At 34.1% G+C, this 25,646-nt stretch overlaps 1 protein-coding gene across 8 annotated transcripts in view; it reads left to right on the top strand.

The window, feature by feature from the left end:
• Positions 1-69: 69 nt before the first annotated feature.
• The window catches only part of bltp3b (bridge-like lipid transfer protein family member 3B), a 73,422-nt gene continuing 47,845 nt past the window's right edge, over positions 70-25,646 (top strand). For 7 of the 8 annotated variants that reach the window (XM_087247102.1, XM_087247101.1, XM_087247100.1 and 4 more), the window contains exons 1-2: positions 70-306; positions 19,130-19,292. In XM_087247102.1, the coding sequence (XP_087103228.1) occupies positions 263-306; positions 19,130-19,292 (207 nt within the window). In that variant the 5' untranslated portion in view covers positions 70-262. The remainder of the gene's footprint in view (positions 307-19,129; positions 19,293-25,646) is intronic. The other variant, NM_001100005.1, reaches the window with a different exon arrangement.

Genomic DNA, 25,646 nt, shown 5'->3' with positions numbered 1-25,646 from the left:
GAAACGAGTTGGGCGAGCCTCATTTTCGTATGCTGCTTTTGCGCATGCGCGCTCATCCACCGACGCGTCACTGCGCATTCAACATGGAGCCGACGGTGAAGCGGTAGCAGCGGACGCCTCAGCCAGTCATGTTTATATTTTGCATTTATGAAGCTTTCCAGTCCACAAGAAAACACTCTGGCTGACCGGAGGAATACCTAAAATGTACAGCTTCCAATATCTGCCGGTCGTCCTTTGATAAGTGATTAAAGAGATACCGGTCATGGCTGGATTGATCAAGAAACAGATCCTGAAACATCTCTCCAGGTCAGAGCTGATCCTTTACTGACACCTTTACACACATATCGACGCCTGATAACCATTATTCGTGTGTTGAAGGCTGAGTTGAGTCCTGCTGATGTGGCTGTGCTGGATGACACATGCTGATGGGTCATAACTGGGCTTTGACAGGTTGCCAGAGAAAATGCTTTTGCTCTGGGTTGATGTCAAAACACGCTTGGGTGTCACGTCTCCAGCCAAACGAGTCTGTCTGCCCTCATCTCAGTGCTGTATTTTGTGGGTCAGTGTGGTAAAGAAAGTGTTGTGTGCTTTAACGCCTATTCTAAAGCTCCTCTGTTTTGGAAATAACCTTTCATATATTTTAGCTAGATCTTTGATAAGATCTTATTGGAGCCTGACCCCATTTTAGTATCATGTTGTGTTTGATTGACAACTAAAGGTCAGTTTGTTATCAAAAAGTCTAGTAGGATGTCACCACATCATAATCCAGTGTTTTATTCAAATATTTACAACTAAGCTTTATCAGTCTTTGTGGGATCATCAGCCTTAAAATCGTATTGTAAATGTCCACTGCTTTGCAAACTATCTCTCATCTTTTTAAGTTATGTTTTTGATTGATTCTTTGTGAAGTCTGAGCACATTTCTTGTGTCTTCTTGTATTTGATTGACATTTAAAGGTCAGTTTGTTATCAAATTTTATAGTACACAGACTAGGGATTTATTCAAATATTTACAGTAGGCTACAGTTTTATGAGATAAATCTGCAAGTCAACCTTCAAATGCATTTAAAAAAATCTTATGAATAATTCATCCATGCATATTAGAGTTTGGAGAAATTTAGGTAAAGTTTTTTTTTTTTTTCAGACTTTCTCCCTAATAATGTAATTTCAGAAAAACATTCTTTGCACATCTAAATTGCAAAATCATATTATCAGCTAATTACTATCATATTACAACATTGTCCACAATCAAATAAATAGTGATAATGTTGTTTCAACGTCATGCTTATATGTGATTTTAAGCCAAATATTCAAAGAACCATGGTGAACAATATATGGAGCATATCAAAAGTTGTCAGTAAATTAATCTGCAAATATAAAATCAACTTTACCACAATTGAAAAAAATCTCAATACAAGTTAACTCGTATTCTGATGATATCTATCACAAGATTGAAACTTTTATATACATTCAATCTATTATTATTCTATTAACTGACCACAAGGAAATTATTATTATTTTTTAAGTATATACTTAAAAATGTGTTCGTTCATATGTGATTATTTTTCATAATATATTTAGAATATCTTGACAAATTTTTAATTAAATATGTTGAAATCGAAAATAAATACAAATAAAATATAAAACACTTTTATAAACTAACGATTAATGGTACAACATGAAGTATTTGCTAAATAAAAATAAAAATGTACAGACTGTAGTTTCACATTTTATTTTCATGCTGTTATTTCTGTTCTCCCTGCAGCCCTCTGTGGCGTAAAGATTGTGGTCATCCATCACCACAAAATAAACAACATGACATAAAACAAAATGATAGATCTTTTTTATTTTGTACAAACAATCTATATTGTCATATTGCAAAGCCCTAATATACATGTTTTTAGATTAAATAATAGTATTGTCTAGTGAAAAAAGAAGATGTTTTCTGGTATTTATGCTGGATTTCTACAATCACTTCTCACCTGTGATGTTTGGTCAACAAATAAGTAAAACCATCATACGTCCTCGCAGCTCTTGATTCAAATGTCATGATTCAGTTTGATTCTGATTCACAAACATTTAGTTTTAGTTTAATTCCTGATTCGATTCCTGTTTCTGTAATATAAATCTCATTGATATTTCTAAAAAAATAATCTTTTTACAAATGTTAATGAAAAGAATTAAACAGCGACTCATCTGAATAATAGGGAGTGTTGTCACTTTAAAATGGTCAAAATATGGAAGTAAAATCGTACATTTTATCATGATTTTAAATATTTTGGATTGAAATATTGGAGTCTTGATTTAGTTTTTGACTAATAATGCACATAACTTGCATTGTTGTCTGTATCTGTTTGCAAACTCCCGTATTCGTGATATTTGATAAAAAGCTGACACATTGATAATTTTAACAGCGATTATATGTTTATAATAGCTCAATTTGACAAGAATTTATAATTTTAGGTCAATCAGGATAATTTTGTATAAGAGTACATCTGCATAAAATATATTAATAAAATTGTAAGCATGGATAAATACAATAGATTAAATATTCAATGCAATAGAGCAAAAATGAAATAACCATCGCTTTGGGGTTTTCTGGTAAATAAATAAAATAACACCATATAAAAAAAAAAAAAAAAAAATATATATATATATATATATATATATATATATATATATATATATATATATATATATATATATATATATATATATATATATAAACATTCTCTCTTTTATGATTCAATTTTGCAATGACTCCACAGATGACATGTTCTAAACTTTACAGCCTTGTCAACCATAATCATGACTCAACATTGGTTGCAGATGCTGCAATATGACTATGCTACAGATACTACATCTCTAACTCAAAGTGTATTTTAACAGTACTGTTCTTTGATCTTCCTATTGTGTTGTAAGCTTATCTATTCTCTAAGCATTAAAATGAGGATTTTGCTTTAATAGTTATCGCTACAGCAGTCAAACCTTCTTAAGGGTTCTTCTTTATGTTTGAGTTTTTTTTAAACAGTGTGGACATGAACATGTGGGAGTTGGAGGAGGAAATTGTAGTCCTTTACTTAGATGACCCTTCAATTGAGCTGAACAGATGAGTTTCCATCAATGTGGTATATGTACAGGGACTTTTAATTTTCAGTCAGCCAGCTTAAGCGCTCCCGCTGTCTTTCCTCTACAAAATCACCATGTTTAAGATCTGATTTCCTGAGAAATCAGTGATCTTTACTATTTGATAGATATGAGATATAAAGTGGGCCTCAAATTGGACAAGAAGCACTGCATCAAATTAAATTTTTCACCGCCATGTCTTTAAAATATGAACATTTTTTCAATGGCGTTTCTGCGCTAACCTGCTGCTATCGATGGTGCTAGTGTTTACACTGTCTTTCAACTTGTTTTACGATTGAACAATTAAATTAATGCTTAAGTCTTTTTATCTTAATGTTTTTGAATTACATTACAATGTCTATGCTGTAAAATGAACCTAATAAAATTGAAAATGATCACATTAACCTGTCTCTGGAAGTTTACCATTGGCTGAAAAACCCTAGCTGTGCATGTAGCCCATTCAGAAGTTATGTTCAGTTTGTTGTGGAAACTTGAATCAAGTCTGGGTTTATTGCAAGGATAAGGTCTGGGTTCAACAGGAACAACATTTCTGTCGCGGCTGAGTGCGCGTTGTGCCAAATGGTTTCACTGTTGTGTGCCATTGTTGTGTCAATTTTTGAGTCCAACCGAACCTTCCCTGCATTATTCATCCCCTCAGTGGAGCGCGTCCAGATGAAATGCTACACCTATTCATTCAATATGACACAAGAGGTCTTTTGGTAAAACGGTAAAGTGTGTTCTCATGGTGTTCCTCATTTGATAAGCAATACCTCAGGTCCATGATGTCAAGCAGGCGGCGTGATAAAGCAACAATGGTGTCTCAAAAGGGTTATAACTTTGGTCTATGCCCTTCAGGGTGGACTTGGTTGCTCACTCTGCATTTTCTGGAGGAATAGTGGCACTCAAGGTCTCCTAAAAATGAACAGTGTTCTCTGTGGAACTTGGCTTTATGTTTATGACGTTGTGTTGAATTTATTTTGAGACTTTGACCTACACAAAATGAAGTTTTCCAGTATGGCGGCAGCAGTTTTTTAAAGCTGTAATAACCATGTATTTATTGTTATAGCTCATCAAAGACTTTGGGTTAGTTCCAGTTGCCTGATACGAAGTGGACTTCACATGGTAGGCGACAATCTTGCCTATGATTTTGATTAGTACTGTTTAAAAGAACATGGAGCAGGTCAGTTTATGTCACCAGAGGAAGAGGGAAGGGAAATTTACCCTGCAGTCCTTCTGCAAATTAGTGCCACGGTCATTTCAAGCAGTCAAGCAGGTTTAAAGCAGCGAGACTGACTTGTTTTTACGGTTCAATTTTGTAAATTTGAAGGTTCAATTTTGTACCCTTAATGTACTATGAGATACACATTTGTACTTTTTTGCTATTAATATGTACCTTTAAGGACCTCTTAGGAACAAAAATGTACATTGTAAAAAGGTCCTATTCTAGTGAGTACCCCATTTCTTCTGAAAGTGTACAAACTATTCATAAAAAAAGAAAATTAGTAGTTTAGTGAGCCAATAGTCTTAGTTAATAACATAAACATGAAACTAAATAGTTAGCATTTTTTAATAATAAATTATAATATACACTACAATTATTCATTAATCATTCATTTTCTTTCGGCTTAGTCCCTTATTTATCAGAGTGAGGAACCGGCAAATATTCTGAGATATGGTTTGCCCTTCCAGCCACAACACAGCACTGGGAAACACCCTTACACTCTCACATTCACACACACACACTTGTACACTATGGCCAATATAGTTCATCCAATTCACTTAACGCATGTCTTTGGACTGTGGGGGACCGCACTACAGCTACCTACTTGCTGTGAGGCGAGTGCTAACCACTGAGCCACCGTGCCACCCTTACTCCAATTATGGTTTTATATTATATAACAGGTTAGGGTCACACTTTAATTTGAGGTACAATTTTTACCTATAATAAAGCAAACTAAGGTTTTACATCAATAAATTACAATTTTTCTGCTTATTAATAGTTAATAACATAGTAGTTGGGTTAAATAAGATTGTAGAATGACTAGTATAAGATCATACTTTATAAGTGTTCATAAACAGCCAAATATCATAATATTAAGCAGGCAATAAGCTAGTGGAAATTGGTACTTAAACTAAAGTGTTACCCTGGTCAAAATAGCTAATTAGATTCTGTACATGTACATTGTTTTAAATGTAGTATATATTTTCTTTGTTGTCTGCTTTGCTTTTGAGGCCTTAGAGAGTTCTGATTGAAGCTGCAGGCAATTGTCAGAGGAATGAATCATGCGTAGCCTGTATTTCCAGTTTTGCCCCTCATTTTAATAGATCAATCACAGTTGATACTAGTCCTGTCTGTCTGTTACAGTACTGTGTGCTCATCATATTGACCAGTAGACTCAGGGTTAAAGCTGTGGATAGATGTTTGCTCTTATAATGCTGGATTTCCACATTCGGAATGATCCAGAATGAGGAAATCATTCCAGTCTTATCATGTCTGTTTTATGGAAGTGGATGTTAACCAATCTTTTCACCTTTTACTGACTGAAAAAGAGCAGCTTGAGTATACTTCTAAACATCTCTTTCTGTTATTGGTGGATTGCAAGTCATCGTTCAAAATACCTGAAGATGAGTAAACAACATGAATAATCTTTTTTGTGACTTAATTCTGATGAATATTTTCAATAAAAAATAAAATAACACTCATAACACATTCTAAATGTTTCTTTGACAAGTGTAGTAAATCAATACACAGCCACACACAGGGAAAAAAAGGCATTGGTCTGACTGACACTATTGAATGGTTGCATTCCCAGGTGCATTTTCTACAGCACTTGAACACAAACTGTCATTCACGGTCACTCTGTTTTAGCATTGATCGGCTATGAAATACTCTTGAAAAGCAACATGTGGCTCTCAGTCAATTGTGTTATAACAGCGCCTTCCTGTTAGTCTGGGACTTAAACAGAATCAGGACGTAGGGTTTGTTCCACATACTGAGGACTGAGCTTTCACTTGACTGCAATGTGAACTGAAGTGAAACTTAATGCACCTCACTGAATTATTTTTTTTCAGCCTTTCTCATCATTTTGCCGAAAGGAAGTTGGCTGATCTCACCTGCGCTCACGCAGCCTCAGAGAAAGACTGCAGATGACTGCTTACGGACTTTCCCCTTGATTTTGCCCTTTAGGCAATTTAGACGAGTGCTTTAACTTGACTTTCATAAAAATAAGGAAATGCAAATCTTGGCCTAGATATTTTTGGAGTTAGAGAACTGACTACTTATGCCGAGTTCAGACTGCACGATTTTCAAAATAGTCCTGTCACAGCTGTTTCCACACTGCATGACTATCTGGGGTAGTGGGGTAGTTTTCATGGCTGCTGTGTTCACACTGCAAGATGGATCAGTCACTGGGGGTTCTACAATGCAAGTAAGAAGAATCGCTGACAATGTTGTCTCGGTCCACAAACTACGTCTCACAACCAAACACACGCAAGAAGTGAAATAGAAACAACACGAGGTCATGTATAGGTCTTTTGTTAATAACTACATGAGAAAGAAGCCTTTAGAAGGCTAGAAAATGTAGAAATTTCTCCTCAACTTCATTTTTTTTTCGACCTGGTTGAGGTATTGCTCAGATGACATGTCAAACAGACACGGGTGCTCCTGCCAAATTTAAACTAGTTTTTGCTCCATTTCTTGGGTCCAAATAGACAGAAAATAAGCGCTTTTAACTTCTCCCTCAGCCTCTCGCTGGCCTGCAGATACCCATACTAGTGGATGCTGTTCTCTCGTTGGCTGTAGGTAATCGCTGATGTTATTTTTAATCAGAACACATGCCACCCGGCATGATTTGAATCAGCATGCCAAATATCTCACGGGTGTCAGCGACTCATCTGCGATTTTTCTCAGATCGCATCTTTGACCGTTCATATGTGTGATTGTTACTCACCTGATGGAGCACATATTTGCCTGTGATTTCAAGCATTTGTTGGCGATTTCTCAGAACCTGTCGGTGAGTCTAAATCATGGCTAAAATCATGCAGTCTAAACTAGGCATTAGTCTTGAAGGAACATCACTATAAATTAGGGCTGCTTGATATTGGAAAAAACTGATATTGCGATATTTTGTATTTCTGAGATAGGAATATAATTTCACAGTATGACTTAAGAGACAGCTTGGGAAGTATTCACAATTTTACATTGATTGGGATGATTTTGTTGGGGCGTGCATCTGCATAAAATATCCAAAATATGCATAAAAATTTTAATAAAATAAAAAATTATGGTTTTTGGTGGTGTATTACTATATTGAGGTAAAGAAATTCAATGATGAAATCTAAAATAACACAGGACAGTTCAAAAGTAATTAAGCTCAACTAATCTTTGGTAAAGTGGCAAACTTTATAATTTCTTGTTCCCAAGTGCTTTAAATTTGCTTTAAATCTTACAATCACGGGTCTTAAAAAACACATCGGAGTAAAAAAATAAATAAATCACACTATACTGATTACATTCAAAATGACTCAACAAATCATGAAAGTAACTTTTTTTCATTATTTTAAAGCTTACTTTTTTCAAGGAAAAGAACTCGAGAACTGTTCTGTAAGGTTTTCTGAAGTAAAGTATTACTTTAGTAATATTAATATTAATTATACTAATATTACATCTCAATTTTTTATGCTGTGTGCCCTTAAAAGAGAGTTAGTACACCACAAGTCATAGTTTGTTGAAATGAGTACATTAATAAAATCAAATCTGTGACCTGTTTTGTCTGATCGTTCAACAAATTGAACATACAGTGCTCAGCATATCTATTTTATAATATTTGTATCCATTTCTCAGTGAATATAGGAAATGTGTTTTGGTGTATTTAAACAAAACAGATTTATTAAACAGGAATATTTATTAAAATTATATTTTAGTCACCAAACATATATTGAAGGATAATACAATTACATTCAAGCACAAACACACAAAATTTTTTTAATTTTTTTTTGCTTCTCTTGATTTTTCCTAATTTTTAAATTGGTATTTAATATTTTTCTAAAGCATATACGTTTGGCTGTACTAGTTTTTGGACCGTTATTATAAGTTATTTTGTTAGTTAAGTTCCAGATTTGGCTTCAGTACTGACTAATCTAATGTAAATGCGCAAATATAATATTGTTTTGCTTCCTGTTTAAAACATGAATTTAAAAGATAGATTTGTGAGGGGTGTATATATGCTGAGCACTGTATTATTTCTTTCCATTTTATTAAATGAATAATATACAGCACAATCATCGTGTAGTCTGATTTACGAATCAATTTACTCTTAAGAATGTTTAATTTTTAATCAGTACTTCAACAATAGCAGAGAGGAAAGTTTCCATTTTTTTTAAATCACAAAATCAGTGCTTCATCATCTGTGCTCTGCTCTTCGGAAAAATAAATGCTTTTATCGTTTATGGTTTACTGAGCATATGCCTAACAGGTCTCTGTTTAAATAGCAAGAGGTTTAGTTCTGGACTAATAGCTGTGGTTGATCAGTGTTTGTAGGTCATAAAAACGAGCAATAATGTCTGCTTGCAGAAGGAAAGCCAAGTAAGCTTTACTCAGTCTGCTCTCTTTTACACTGCGCTGTTCATCTTTTCTTCTGTTGATTGTTATTGTCATGCCGACCTTCCTCCGGTTCAGTCTCTCAGCTCCTTTTCTGATGACTCCCATTGGACAATGCTCAGGGTTCACCCACACACCTCTCAGGATTCAGCCACACACCTCTATAGACTGGGGCTTGTCTAAAACCTTGCACTGAGATGCAGTCGCCCGTTGGGACATTTTCAGGACAGCTTTATCAGGCCAGATATCCTCTCACGCGGGCCTTGTGTTTGTTTATGTGCGTGTCATCCTCTGAGGGTCTATGAGGGCGTCTGTTGTCCTGTCAATAACCGCTGTGTTTAGGCTATTCAGAGCTCTCCTTCTGCGTCCTTGGCGTAAAGCATTAGATTAATAAGTCACCAAAACTGGGGCATAATCTCCTTCAAGCATCTCATTCAGTAGATCCCCATGCTTTGTAATTCCTCCAATAAGTGCTGGTTTCTAAGCGGCTATTGTTTTACAGGTGATGAAATGCAAAGAATTTTTTTGAGGAGAGGAAAATCGCTCATTTGTTTAAAAATTAAGAAACAAAAAGAGCTCAAGTGTTTGCTCTGAAATTCACAAATGTTCTGTTTCAATGTTTTTTTGGTTGTTGAACCCCCTCCAAGACATTATTGTAATGTAAAAATGAGCTAAACCGAACACTTGTGATCATATTTTAATGCGTTCTGCAATATTAAGCCCATAAATTCAGCGCTTGCCTTTGCGAATTCTGTGTGAGTCTGCTCTGCTATTCTTTAGTTCGGTCTATGGAGCTTTGTGCATATGATGTGATGGTTGGTATGAATGGGTATCTGTGCATCTGACAGTGTGGTCTTGTGCTGTTTAGAGCCAAAACCATCACCAATAGTGCTGGGATTGGGTGCCTGGGCAGAATGTGTTGACTGTTATAACACTGTTCCTTTTGTAGGAGGCAGGATATATGCCTCTAATGACCTTTTGTTGTCTAGGATTTTCCAGTATGGTGGTATGCAGTGGTAGAAATATGTGATATCTTTCCAACTGGCTTTGTTGTTCAATCACTCCCCTTAATTTAAACTTTGTGTTTTCAGCATAGAAAATGAATTTTTAATGGTTAGTTTACTCAAAAGTTACACTTTGAATTTCAATCCATGCAAGATGTTGGTGACTTTTTTCCACCAGTGGAACATTAAATTAGTTATTTTTGCTGAACTCTAGTCTTTGAGAGTCAAAAACATGCTAAATAAAATTGAATACAGTACATTCTCAGAAATATAGGTACAAAAGCTGACACTGAAACTGTATCTTTTCAGAAGATACACATTTGTATCTTAAGGGTCCATAGTGGAACTGGCAGTTCATTCTGCTGTGGTTACTAGGAATGCAACAATTTACTGATTTCATTATTATCCGTGGTTTAATTCGTCACAGATTATTTATCGTAAAGGCTTGTCAACACCGTGTTTCTGCAGAGAACAAAACTGCTGCAGCTCAGCAAAGTAATGCCAACTGTGCGCAAGTTTATAATTCTGAGCTTGTACACAATACGCGCGTACACTGGATTAAAGGCTGATTTTAACTATCACTGACGCCATTAACTAAGGGCTGCTCATATATCCCATCTTTTGCCTGCGCAAATTCATTATTTACAATTGCGGTGTGCAACTTGCGCATATTGGCAATGATGCTCTCATACTTTCCAGGCGCACCTGGTTGAAAGAATTCTGCGAGCGCACAGCGAGTCACGTGACAAGAACTGGACTGGTCAGCTTCATATATTTTATGGACTATACACAATTCTACTAAAAAACAAAGAGAAAGAAATACAAAAGGAAAATACCAAACAAATTCATAATATAGTTGATCAAATGTGCCTTTAGACGACAGAACTTCAGCAGCCTTTGACTACATTTGGTCTCTTCAAAAGGGAAATACCTAGCTACCTAGTATGTAGCTTAGATTTACATTAGACAAATCAAATAGTTTTTATTTGTTCTTATGCATATTTATTTCTTTATTTGATTATTCTTTGTTCTGTCATTAATTTTCAGTATAAAAATGTTACTTATATTTAAATGCCAAAAACTGTTTTTCACTTATTTTAAGTCTAAACTATTGTTTGTTTTTATTATTATTATTTTGTGCTGTTATTATTATTATTTAGTTACTGAGCAGCAATAAATAACACTTTAAAATAAAGGATTTTTCATGTGATTTATTTTTAATTAGTAGTGTTTTGAAATTAATGAAAAATAATCGTGCATAATTATCGTGATTATTCCTCAGACAATAATTGTGCAACCAAAATCTATAAAATCTATCCCCTGGTAAATCAGAGACTAAGTCAAAGGATAGTGAGTGAGTAAGTTAGTAAGTGAGGATCCATATAGGCATGGGCTGGTAAAAGATTCTGACGGTTCGATAACCTTGGATATAAACATCATGGTTTCACGGTATCACGGTATTGAGATTAATGCTCTAAAATATATTATTTTTAAATATCTGGGTAAAAACAAAACCTTTTTACACCTTTGTACACAATATATTTTTATTTGGGAAAAATTTAAAATATTTTGGAGCAGTAAACATGTCAGGCTAAATAATTCTAATGATTTACGGACTTCTGCTGTCTTCATTTGTTTCAAAAACGCAGATTTCTTTACAGTTTAAAATGGCATTTTTGCCATTTTGCCTCTAGGATTTTTTCCAGCTGTGGCGGCAGACCTTTTTTACTCAGATCTACCAACTACCTGTGGTGTATTTCAATGACAAATGTCGTAAGCGCAGTATTACAATTCGGGATCACATTCATGTAATAGCCTCTGAGCATGCGAATCTCATCCGATTTCCTCTGCTCGTGCACAAAACTTCTTGCACGCCCCCTCAAATATACGCTGCTCAAGCGCAGATCTTGCGCGCTCTCAAATAAACGCTTCTGAAGTGCGATTTAGTGCGTTTATTAAAAAAAAGTATATCTCCAATATTTATTAGATTTGCTTGGAATATTTGTGACTGTCTCTAACAGACCTACAGAGCGACATTAATGAGTCCTGAAGTAAAGTGAAACGGCTATACGTCGTGTTTGCTGGCCTCATGCATCACGCACCTGTCAGTCAGCAGGTCAGTCAGTCGGCACGTAACCTTAAAGAGTTAAACAAACAGCGCACAGCACTACTACGGTTACAGAAAAGTTTCCAAGCCGCGGTACACCTCGATCACGGTTATCGTCCCATGCCTAGATCCATATTGGTACCTCAAAGCTGTATTTTAGCACTTAAAGGGTTTATATTTGTAGGCCTGCCACAATATAATTTTTTTGTTGTACGATATATTGCACCAAAATCTATTGCGATAAATGATATTATTGTCATTTTAAGACCATTTTATGCTACTTAGTATATAATGCCAAAATGACAATATAATAGCACCATAATGCCAGTACACTCTTCTAAAGAACACATCATATTTTAAGATTATTTCATTTAATTATTGTCATTTTACCTATTTAATAATTAGTCATTGGAATCTGAATGTGAAAATGCATATCCTAAACAAGTAAATAGGAATAAATGTTTACAAACAGGGCAAGGTAAAAAGTAACAGAGGCTGCGAATCTGCGATATCTGCTACCAGATCTATTGTCAGTTGTCAGGTACCCACATGAAAATATACTATAGTAATTTATAGTAAATACTATAGTGTTTTTAACCATACTGAATTGTTGAATATATATAGAACATATAGAATTGTTTTTTATGTATGGCCGTTATATATTGCTAGGGATGCATCGATCAGGTTTTTTTGCGCTTGAGACTGAGTCATTTGATTTTGAGTATCTACCGATACTGAAACCTGGATACCAGGATGTTCCTTTTTTTTATTCACCTTATTTTAACATTCGATGACTTTGTTAACAAACAGAGCGCTTCTGTGAGGTAGCTTGAACAATCAAGAAATAAATAACATAAATTCTTTACTTTTGGACTTTAGTGCTACAGCAAATATATATATATATATATATATAATATAAATATATATAAAACCAAAAAAACAAATAGCACCTCAGCTTAAAATACCCAGCAGGCAATTCCAAGTTTACATAACTCGGTTTGCTATGGGAATGTTGTTGCCGCAGACATACTGATGCTTTCTGCTTGAAGTTGCTTCTGTGCATTTAACCAATAGCGTCTCTGCTACAAAGTGATGTCATGCCGCACACGTTGCTATTTCTGTGTGAAGTCAAGAAAGAGATCTAACTCCGCATAACAATACATGTGTTAAAAATATTGAGAATTTCGGATCTAGGCATCCATGTATATTGCATCACCAAAAATGATTGAGGTCATGTCCAAGTGTTGTGCGATAAGTCGATATATTGACTATTGTGACAAGCCTAAAAATCTATATGTAAAAAGTACAAGAGTGTAGGCTAACTTTTGAAAAGGTGTTGTCCTACTGACAGCTTTTGTACATTAGTGTACCTTTTGTCTTATGAAGCAAAATGATCTGATGTTATCGTCCAATGCAATATTTGCTATTAATTAAACTTTGTTTACGTTGCCCAACAGTAGTGCAAGCAATAGTGGAAGTCATGTCTACACCAGACGTAACGGGATGTAAAAAAAAAACATATCAGTACAATCAAACTGTTTGCTAAACTTGTAGGTAATAAAGTTTTTATTAATGTTCAGTTTCTTCAACATACATCCCATTTTGCTTCATAAGTCCTCAGTACATTGTCAAAAGAAACACTTATTAAGTTTGCGTTGGCTGTGTGTGTTTGTTTTTTTATTGATTTTATTTTTTATTGGACTTGCATTTAATGAATCAACAAGGACTATGGTTTCAGCTTAAATATGATACAGCACATCTTAGATGGTCTTGGAATGAGTAATTTAGAAAGGTTTCATTTTGGATGAGCTATTTTAAGCGCTAGTCCATTAGAGCTGACTACAGATGTGTTTACCTGAGTTTGCTAATAGATGTGGTGTAGTTGATCTGAGCCCACCTGATGTCATCTGGCTGGCGGGAGTCCCATCTCTTCACTGTAGTGGTGAAGCGTTCGGAGGACTGACCTGATACCCGATATCTAGCACTGAAGGTAGGCTGTGTCTGAATGAATATTTAACCGTTCGCCGAGCACGGCTACGTAATGCGCAGGCCAGGCTATTCATGGTTCATTTTCAAAAGGCACATTAATGGAAGTTTGCATGTTTTCACACATTCTGCCTCTTGTTGGGTTTGTTTCACACATACATAGTGATGAACAAGCCCACACAGGGCTCATTGCACTGCGGCGGTTTAATAATTTACAACGTAAGGCTCTGAAGATGAAGAAAAAAGACATTCCTCGGCCTTTTTTTTTTTTTATATTTCTCGCCTCCATACATTGATCTTTCTATAGAACTCATGCTTTTATTTATTGTTTAATTTTAGTTTTAATATATATTTTTATTGATCTATTTGAATTTCATTTAGGTCATTTTGTGTGATTTAAGTTTGTCTATCTTGGTTTACAATAAATGTCTTTGTTCAGGTTAATTACATTTGTATTTAAGTTTTAGTTTAAGATTAAGTGCAAGTCATTTGTTTCTTTAATAGTCTTTTTTTTATTTGATTTAGACTTTTCTTAGGGAAACTATATTTAGATGTTTTGTTTATTTTCAATAATCTTTATTTTGTTAATTTAAGTTTTTAAGTTAAGGTTTTTTTGTTTTTGTTTTTATTTACATTCTTTTTTTTTTCTTTTCATTCTTTTTTTTTTTCATTGATGTTTTTGTATTTTTTTAGACTGGTTACTTACTGAAGCTAAGCAGGGCTGAGTCTGGTCAGTTCCTGGATGGGCAACCACATGGGAAAACTAGGTTGCTGTTGGAAATGGTGTTGGTGAGGCACGCAGGGGGCACTTAACCTGCAGTCTGTGTGATCTTAATGCCCCAGTATAGTGAAGGGAACACTAAACTGTCAGTGGGTGCCATCTTTCGGATGAGATGTTAAACCGAGGTCCTGACTCTCTGTGGTCATTAAAAATCACATGGGACTTCTTATAAAGAGAACCCCGGTGCCCTGGCTAACTTCCCTTTAAGCTCTTAACCATCATGGCCTACTAATCATCCCCATCCACTGAATTGGCTGTCTCTCCACTCCACCTAGCTGGTGTGTGGTGAGCGCACTGGCCTTTGGCTGCCATCGACCCATCCAAGTGGATGCTGCACACTGGTGTTGGTGTGGAGAGACCCCCCTCATGATTTGGAAGCGCTTTAGGTGTAGGCATGGGCCGGGATAAGATTCTTACGGTATGATAACCTTGGATATTAATATCACGGTTTGACGGTATCACGGTATTGTAATTACTGCTTTAAAATATATTATTTTTAAGTGTCTGGGTACAAAACAAAACCTTTTTACACCTTTGTACACAATATATTTTAACTTGGGAAACATTTAAAAACAAATTAACAGTAAACAAGTCAGGCTAAATAATTAAAATTAATTATTGACTTCTGTCTTCATTTTTTTCAAAAACACTGATATTTTTTTATTTATTTTTTTTACAATTTAAAACGACATCTTTGGATATGTTTCTGCTGGAGATACTGTTGTCCTAAAAAACAAAAAATGTAAATAAAACCTTTTTTACTCGCACCTTAGGATCGATATTGCAGAAAATTTTACATTACATTATGGAATTAAACATTTAATGTACTATATAATATAATAATATGTTATTTGATAATAATTATTGTAATGTATAATTTAATTTTTTTTATATTTTTATTATTGAGTTACTATTTTAACACAATTAAATTTTCTAGTTTATTATTTTTTATTTATATTTAATACATTTATTATGGATTTAAATAATTTTTTCGTTTAACGTTTTTTATCCTTTTGTTATTTTGTTTCATTTCCTTTGAAACTGCCATGGCTTTCCGACCTTTAGAAACTTTCATCCTCCTCATTCAGTCCTTGGAAACACAGAAGCTGTAAACCACCTTTATTTCTTCTCGCTCTACCTACACAAAGGAAAGTACAGTTGTTTCTAGGTTTCCAGGCCAGTGTTTATCTCAGTGCAGCATTTAAACACTCAGTGTGAGATGTTTTGAAGTGGTTAATAGCAATTGTCACTCCTTAATGAGTCTTTATAATAAACGCATTGTGCTCTTTTATACAGAGCACTTTATTTGATCCTGTCAGAATGAAATAGTTGTGAAACAGGATTAACTGGTCATTCACAAACACAGATTACACCTAGTCTGAGACCTAATTACACAGCTGACTCTGACTCTCGATGGACTGATTTTTTTAAGCTAGCTTGTGTCATTCGATGTGGTGTTGAAACCGCACTGAAAGTCAAATAAACAGGCCATTCGACATCTTCAAGCTATTCATGACACACAAAAACCACACATCACCCAGACTAGCATTGACCTTGACGACATCCTGGATTTCGGTGACCAGTTTTTCCACACCCTGACCTGTTTGTGTCATTAGCCCGCAGTGCTAAAACAACTGAAGGAAATGATGATAACAAATGAGTTGTGTTATCAAGCCATTCGGAGATAATTGCTCTTTCGGGAACACTCTTAAACATTAACTGAAAAATCAATCAGCGCTGAAATAGAAGGTCATGGCCACTGAAACCAATGCAGATTCAAAGCTCAAGTATGGCTATGTGGTAAAATTTTCCACCAAAATCATTTCATTTTGTTGTGGATTGTGTTTTATGAGTAAGCAGATGGAAATTGGAAGCTTGTCTGTGACCTTTAAATGCAAATGTAGTCGTTTTAATGGCTGATAATTTGGTGTTGTCATTTTCCCGCCTTTTTGTCTGAGGTAAAAGAGCACAATGTTGGGAACATTTACACTCATGTTAATGATCATGATGAGGTGGACTGATGAATACTGAGTGAATAGCTTGCCATGTAAAACAAATAATGGGCAAATACTTTATATAGCCCAAGGCTACATTGTTTAATATTTATGATGAATGGTTTCCAGGTTTGCTGAGGGTGAAATGAGTACACATGTGGCAAAGTTGACCATGTCAAAGTTGACATGTTAAAGTTGACCTTTCTACTTTTTTTTTTTCACTTTCAAAATATAAAGTTTAATATTTTATGCATTTTTGTTATAGTTTTACTGGATTATTGATTTATTATAATGTAAGTATCATCTTGAACTTAGTGCAACTCTTCATTGAAAATGATTTGTGTTATGTTTGGTATTAAGGAAAAATTAGTTTTGTATTATTTTGCAACTGTGTACAGAATTTTTGTATATTATTTAAGTGATTAATTAGTTTTTTATATTATACAGTACTAATTTTATGTTATTAATTATTTAATTAAATTAAGTCTTTTATGTAATCCTGATGCCCAAGCAATAATTGAAAATCAATACTTACAATACTTGTTTTAATAATAGTATTTATGTTAGATGAGTTAAAAAACTTTTAATTGTGCATTAAACTAAACTTAAAACAACTCTTCATTGAAAATGAGTGGTTGTGTTTTTATGTCATCTGTGAAGACGACTTTTTTCTAGTACATACAGTATAGTTGGTGTACTGACGCTTATGTAACCAGTGAACAGTAGTTTATTGAAGGTAAGCATTTGCACATATGATCTCCCACATGCAGTTCTAATGGTGGGTGGCAGCAGCAGGACAGCTCACCGGTCTGTCTGCTTGTAAAGCTGTAATTACAGTCTAGAGAAAGTGCCATTAAACCATAATCGAAAACTGCAGTATGTGTGTGTGTTTTTTCCACTCATTTTATTTTAACCAAGGGAACTTATTATCCCCTTTTTCGTAATATGTAAAATAAATCACTGGTGCCCAAGGCATGTGTCTGTGAATCATTTATTATAGCTATTTGCTCTTATTTGAGCATGTACAAAAAGAACTGTATTATGTGTGTGTCTCTTTAAATGCAAATGAGCTGCTGCTTTACAGAAGAGGGTGGGGCCTGTACATGCTATTTTGACTGAAACAATAAAACCAACAAATCTCACTCAAATGTCAGAGATGACCAGTGGCGAATTAAAACCTGTTTAAATCACGTACAAAAAGCTGTCAGCTTCAGGATGCCGCCAAGACGTTTTAGCATTATACATTTAATTGTGTAACTGTAGTTGTTGTGGAGTAAAGTTGATTAATTAAACTAGTATGCTATCTCTCTGTCAGTCCTTTGTAAATAAACATCACACATTAGCGACACAAACATGATAACATTAATATATTTCTCTAATCTTCACAGAAAACATAAACTGTACTACTTTGCATAATTAAAAGTGTTTATGAATTATAACACTTACATGGAGCGTTTTGGGTTAAAACTAATGACCCATTTCCACTGAGTGGTATGGTATGGTATGCTGAATGCAGTCAGAGGCGATTGTAGCTTTACCATTAGCTGTTCAGCATGTTAACAATAGGTACAGTATGCACCAAAATAAAAAAAATTTAGGGTCGAAACTGAAATTTCTGCATGCACTTGATAAAAAATGAAACCAAATATGGTTTGCAATAAGTATTTAGTACTTGTTTAAATATTATAATGTAGCCTAATTGTGTAAGATGTTTTAAATTGAACTTATAACTTAAAATATATTTAAAAAAAACAACAACAACACACTAATCTCTTTTTGACTTTCTTTTCCAGTGAGCTCGAGTGGTACAGTACATGCATAGAAATGTTAATGGATTCTTGATCGGAATATTGAGCTAATTTAAAACTAATTTAATAATTGAATTGTGAGACAATTTAAACTTTAAACTTATTTAAACCGACTAATGCATTTAAGCTAGTTGATACTATGCGCTTTGGTCAAGCCATTGAAATGAATGGGTTTTACAGTCCCCTGTCTTTTCACTTCCAGTAGCCTTTTTTGGGCTATATACTGTACACAATTCAAGTATATATAGCTAACAAGCACATTCATAAAGACCATTTGAAAACATGACATACTTGTTGTGCACAAAGCATTGACCCCTCCTTCATAAACCATGTTGAACTGACCCTTGACAATGAAAATGTAAAATACCTAAATGTGTTTACTGTCTTTGGAATTTTTCCTCCAAAAATGATACTCAGCTGCAATGTTCTCAGTGGCTCAGATGTCAGGAGTCTGCTGAGACTTTCATGTTCATTGCTTCATCCAACTAGAACATTTGGAGTGTTTATCAGGCACCGACATTGTAAATGGGGATTGTGGTAAATAAGTAAAATCTGAATGGCACTTTTTAGTTTAGTAATATAAAATTATCGGGTTTTTCTTGGTTCTGTGCTTTTTGAGGTTGGTAGAATTACACAGCGTTTAAACACTGAAAAGTCACATTTTCATGATGTGTTACTTTTATTTGTACTGACTTTTCCCCCCTTCTTTTTCTCTCTGTCTGCAGGTTTGCTAAGAACCTGTCTCCAGATAAGATTAATCTGAGCACTCTGAAAGGGGAGGGCCAGCTTACCAACCTGGAGCTGGATGAGGAGGTGCTGCAGAACATGCTGGATCTGCCCACCTGGCTCGCCATTAATAAAGTCTTCTGCAATAAAGCCGCCATCCGGGTAAGAGACACGTCTGCTCGTTCAAGACATCATCACTTTGAGTCCCTCTCATGCTGTAAATGAAGGATATGCTGGGATGATAATTGCACTCTTGGGCTGCAGCCAAATATACTTAATATAACTATCCTGAGATGGGAATTAATGCAGAAGCACAGTGTATGCGTACAATCTTGGTTACTAGACAGTTATTTGTTTGTTATGTCAGACACTGTTGTATATTTGATTAATATTTAAGATTTTCGCACTTGTAATCTAGTAATAATTTGATCTAGTACTTGTCAGTTAGTTTTTAAAATAAATTATTTTTGATAACATCTTTAACAAATGTAAAAAAAGTCCCTAAGGTACATAATGTGGTCTAAATAAAACTAAAGTGTTTTTGTAATGTATTTGTTTTATTCAACATTTGCTTTAATGTACTATATTAGTATTCCTGTAACAGGTAACATAATGTTCCATACACTTACTATAGTTATTACATTGAATTATGCACAACTAATGCTAAACCTAACCCACATTCTAGCTTCATCCATGTAGTAAGTTAGGGCTGCACAATATTGGAAAAATCTAACATTGCGATATTTTGTTTTTCTGTGCTAAATATTGCAATATATAAACAATTTCCCCACATGACTTAGTCCTTTTTAAAAAATTTTTGTTCATTTAGATCAATGATCTCAAACTCAATTCCTGGAGGGCTACAGCTCTGCATAGTTTAGTTTCAAACACCTTAAACTCAGACCTGCTTAATAGTCTCTAGTAGTCTCTTGAACACATTGATTACTTGGATCAGTTGTGTTTAATTAGGGTTGGAGCAAAACTGCCCTCCAAGAAGCCCTTACAGGAATCGAGTTTGAGACCTGTGATTTAGATCAATTGTACTGATTCCGTAGGATAGTGAATCGTTCATAAAAAGGTTGAAAATGAACTAGTTAAAGCCAAAAATAACAGTGAAATAAACAGTGTTTTATGGTTTTTGGGAATCCAATAGTATTTAGCTGCAGAATTTGAATAATCAAAAGTAAAATAACACTGCAAAAGTCTTTACTGTATAAATTTTTCTAAATTATTCTTTATTAAAGTTACAAATGGTACAATTTCTTGTGCTTGAACACTTTGAATGCTGTCAGGCCTTAAAAACATGTGCAAATGAAAAACTCCATTTTGGTTAAACTCTGCTTTAACTTCACTATTCTTCCCTGTCCTTAACGGTTCCCTGGTTAACAATAATCATAACTGAACATTGCAGATCCTGCGATGTGACTATTGCGGATGTGCACATTGTGATAGCAGTGCTAAACCGATATACTGTGCAGCCCTATAGTACAGTAAGTACACATAATGAATTAACATTACTCAGTAGTTAAATGAATGAGTATGCTGTAACTACATCTCCTTAAAATAGTGTAACCAAATGTTATAATAATTAATAAAAAATAATGTTAATGTTAAAAGTTATCATGATCAAAATACAATTTAATTGTAATCTTACAATATTCTTTCCATAGTGTACATTAGGATTTTGTATATTAAATCTAACTAAAAAATTTTAAGTGTTCTTTGCTAAAATATAATTAGAAATCTGCTTAAAATATGTACATTTTAAAAGTGACTATGACTTTTTCTTTTTATTAAAATTTCCTTTTTATTGACCATAAATTAAAGCTATATTTTTTATTCAAATTGCCTATAACTTGAACATGTTGCTTTATTATTTATAAATATAGCAATAATAATACTGCAGCAACACTTAAGTCATTAAAAATATAATTAGATAGATAAATTAAATTAATATAATTAAAGTAATAGTTTATTTTGATGCCTTTATAATTTTTCTGACAATTTTATACACATTCTTCTTTTTTTTTAATAATATGATCATGTTTTTATTCATTTATTATTATTTCTTTATATAACCATTGGAAAACACCCTTATCTAGGCCTTGCACTGTATTTGATATCATTAGTTTATGCCAAAGGAAACCAGAGAACAGGCGTGTGTGTGGTGAAGAAACACAGTGACCGTGCCCTGTAATCACAACAGCCAATCTGAGCCAACAACGCTGACCACGCAAACCTCAGAGCACAGACACAGTGTTACTTTGAGCAACTCCGTGCTGTCAAAACAATGACTCTGTAGTTGTGAAGAACATTGCAGTAATTAATATCTGACATTATAATTGATACTTAGAAGAACAAACAAAACACACATTCCCTTGTGCTATTCTTTCAAACTATAAAACCAAACCAAGACAGGCTGACTTTGTACTTTTTCTTCCCTGTTTCTCTTTCTGGCCTCATCCTTCATTCCGCAGTCAATTATCTATTAGTCAGGTGCAGTTTTCTACAAGCATTATTGGCTGATTCTCCATTCCTGTCCAGGAGATTTAAATGGGTTTCCTTCACCCTGCATTAATGCACAAATTGAAGTATCACGTGAGAAATGAGTGATAGAAACGCCAGATATCTTGTGAAAAAAGGGTTAATGTGAAAAAAAAAAGATTAAAAAGAGAGCTGCTTTTCAGTCTTCTTGGGAAAGTTTTGAATTGTCATTGAGCTTGAAAATTTTATTAGAGCTGGCCACCATGCACCTGTTTTCCAAACCGGTCTCAAGTCCCACTTACACTGAAAAAAGTCATTCTTTGGCCTTGTAGATTTCATTTAATTTAACATGTTATATTTAATAAAATTAGCTTCCTGTTTTTAGGGCTTGTTTTGTTTTGAAATTACTTAATGTCTAACAAAATCTAATCTATTTTATTATAATAATTTATCTATTAATTTTGAATAATTAAAAAAAAAGAAAATATTAATTAAATCGAACTTGATTAAAATGAGCATTTTCAAATTCTCAATCAGTTTCTGTTACAGCGATCAATAATTTTGGTTAAAATGTGTTATTTTTATAAGTACTGTTTGCAGTTACTCATTTTAAATGGCTTCTTTTAAATAAGCCAATTTAATTAATTGTTACTCAACCATATTTGTTGAATTTAATTAATAATATTGCTTGTAATCTGTTACCTAATTTTTTAATGAGTATATACTGTTTTATTTTTCATTCATTCATTCATTTTCTTGTCGGCTTAATCCCTTTATTAACCGGGGTCGCCTTAGCGGAATGAACCGCCAACTTATCCAGCAAGTTTTTACCCAGCGGATGCTCTTCCAGCCGCAACCCATCTCTGGGAAACATCCACACACACACATTCACACATTCACACACACACTCATACACTATGGACAATTTAGCCTACCCAATTCACCTGTACCGCATGTCTTTGGACTGTGGGGGAAACCGGAGCACCCCGGAGGAAACCCACGCGAAGGCAGGGAGAACATGCAAACTCCACACAGAAACGCCAACTGAGCCGAGGTTCGAACCAGCGACCCAGCGACCTCCTTGCTGTGAGATGACAGTACTACCTACTGCGCCACTGTGTTGCCCCTGTTTTATTTTTTTACAGTGTAAAAGCTCCAAAAGGGGTAAGAAGGGAGGAGAGAGAACCAGTCATTGTTATGTGTGTGCGGCAGTGGTCAAGGAGGTTTATTTTCATTATTAAAATGTGTTAGACATTGGTTGGTTCTCTACCGCCTCCTTCCCGATGGGTCCACATCTAGCTTTATTACAAACGGATTTTATTACTTGGCCACTATTTGTTTTGTCTGTCATTACAGATCTTGGTAACACTTTAGAATAGTGGTCCATTCGTTAATATATTTAAAATTATATTAACCAAGTATGAATAATGTTGTAAAGCATTTATTAATTGTAGTTTAACATTTGCTAATGCATTATTAAAATTTAAAGTTGTGCTTGTTAACATTAGTTAATGCACTGTGGGTTAACATGAACTAACATTTAATTTAGGTAATATTAACTACGATTAATAAATACCATCATAAATGTATTGATTGTTTGTTCATTTTAGTAAGTACGTTAACTAATGGACCATTATTTTTAAGTGTTCCCCTCAATTTTTTTTCAAATTCTTTTTTAGCATATTTTACCATGTACATACACATTTCCATGTGCCAGATATAACAAAAACCAACAAGCAAACAAATACACAAACAAAACAAAAGGCTCCTCAGTATTTTACATCAGAATATAATTTCACCTCTTTTACTAACCTTCTAGTAAAACAGTTCCGACTCCACCACCCTTTAAAAACAACATAGGAGGTCCTCAAACTCTATCTAAAATTATGTATTTATTTCTTAACATCCAAGTTATTTTTTTTCATTGTCACGCTTGTTACCATTTTTTTCAGCCAACGGCCTGTATTTGGTGCCCATATACTTTTCCAATTTAAAGAAATAAGCCGTTCCACTTACAGAATACACACAGCTGAAGTCAGAATTATTTCATAAATATATGCTCCATCTTTTTTAACTTGATCTCCTTGGGATATGAATGAAATAAAAAAATAAAAGAGACATTGGTATATAAACCTCAAGAATCTTTTCTATCATTTCCTTCACACCTTTCCAGATGTTCTGTATCCCTTTACATTCCCATATGCAGAGATGCAGCGTTCTTTTAAGGTCCCTGCATCTCAAGCAAGTAACTGGAATATTTTCATTATTTTTATGCAAAAAAATGGAATTATGTAAATCCTCATTTACCACTTACGTTGCAACAGTTTCAGACGAGTGTTCATTGTTAGTGATTGAGCTTCCTATTATTCTTAAGATCTCGTCTCCAAGCTTCCAATTTACTGTTTGAAGATTCCTTTGATCCTGACACCAGCATCTTGTATAATGCAGAAATAAACCTTCGCTAAAACACTTGTTTTTACTTTTTCCAAAACAGACAATGATGGAATATCCAGATAATTATTTTGTGATTTGAGGACAAAATCTATTATTTGTAAATACTTAAAGGAATGTTTTGCAAGAATATTGTATGTACTAACAATTTCCTGAAATGACACTAGAATATTGTTAGCATATAAATCTGCTATCTTTCTAATTGCCTTCTCTGCCCATATCTTGAATCCTGCATCTAACATACTTGGTTTAAATTTTCATTGCTCCAAATTGGATTAAAACAAGATAAGGGATAGCAGGCACTTAATTTTTTATGTCAAACCATATGGAAATCATATTTAAAACTAAGGGATTTGGGATTTTTAAAAGATCTTTCAATTCTGCTGAATATAAACCCAGATCTTTTGATATGTACTGACCGATTTTACAGAAGCGGCATCTATGATGGATGTAGGGATTGATCGCCATTCAGCTGCCCTGTCATAAACTGTTAATTATGCTGATTTATAGCCAATCAAACTTGTCAGTATTTATAATGAGTAGACCTACATGGAGTCTGCCCGTGCACAAATACAAAGAGTCTATTTATTTACTTATTTAAATGTTTGTAAATATATATTTAATCAGTTTTTATATTAGATCCTGTAATATTATGAATAATATCAAATGTTTATATTATTTATTTACAATACAGTTAAAGTAATATTTTCTGTCTTTTAAATATATTATATGAGAGATTTGCTTTGTTTACAAAACAATCTAATTGGATTTGCATTATAAACTAGGGCTGGGTCGATAAGCGATGTTATTTTGAATCGTGATAAAACTTGTCTTAATAAAATGATGATGTTTTATAAAGCAATACTTGAAAGCATTCTTAGATATGGTATCACAGTGTGGTTTGGTAACCTATCTGTTCAGTGTAAATCTAAATCGATGCATCTCTTAAAGATATGATGGAAAATTGTTGGGCATGATGAATATTTTAATCCTCAAGTTTTTTATGAGAATTGTGTCCTCAATCAGGTGGAAAGGATTGTGAACTTATTTTTTGTTTCCACATTACGTACTGCTTCCCTAGGGTAGGAGATATAGAGTCCCAAAGTGTAGGTTAAACCGTTATAAGAAATCCTTTGTACCTGTTTCAGGGGGTTTATTTAACAAGAGTCTATCTTAATTAGCATTATAAATTTTGTAACTGCTCTATTTTGTATTGTTTTTATTGCTTGTTTTTTTTAGTGAAGGTCTGCAGCAATATGACGATGCCCATAACAAATTTCCTGTCAAGGACAATAAAGTTTACTACTACTATTACTACTAAATTTGATAAGCTCTGCACTTTTTTACTGATCTTTTTTATATTAATCTTAGAGCCAATCACACAGCAGAAATGTGCAACAATGGGAATCTAAAAGTGAGTTGATATTAGAGATGTACCAAATTTTCAGCCAACAAAAACGTATTGGCCAAAAATGCCATTTCATTGACCCTATAAACAATTTATATCGAACTATATATCGTTATTGTTTAATATGGAAAAGAAATATTGAAATGGCATTTTTGTTGTTTCACCCAGCCATA

This window comes from Danio rerio, chromosome 4 (assembly GCF_052040795.2).
Source record: "Danio rerio strain M-AB ecotype USA chromosome 4, GRCz13ab, whole genome shotgun sequence".
In the NCBI taxonomy this organism is placed as follows: domain Eukaryota; kingdom Metazoa; phylum Chordata; class Actinopteri; order Cypriniformes; family Danionidae; genus Danio; species Danio rerio.
The sequence above is the reverse complement of the archived record's forward strand: the minus strand, read 5'-3'. Positions and strand labels throughout refer to the sequence as shown.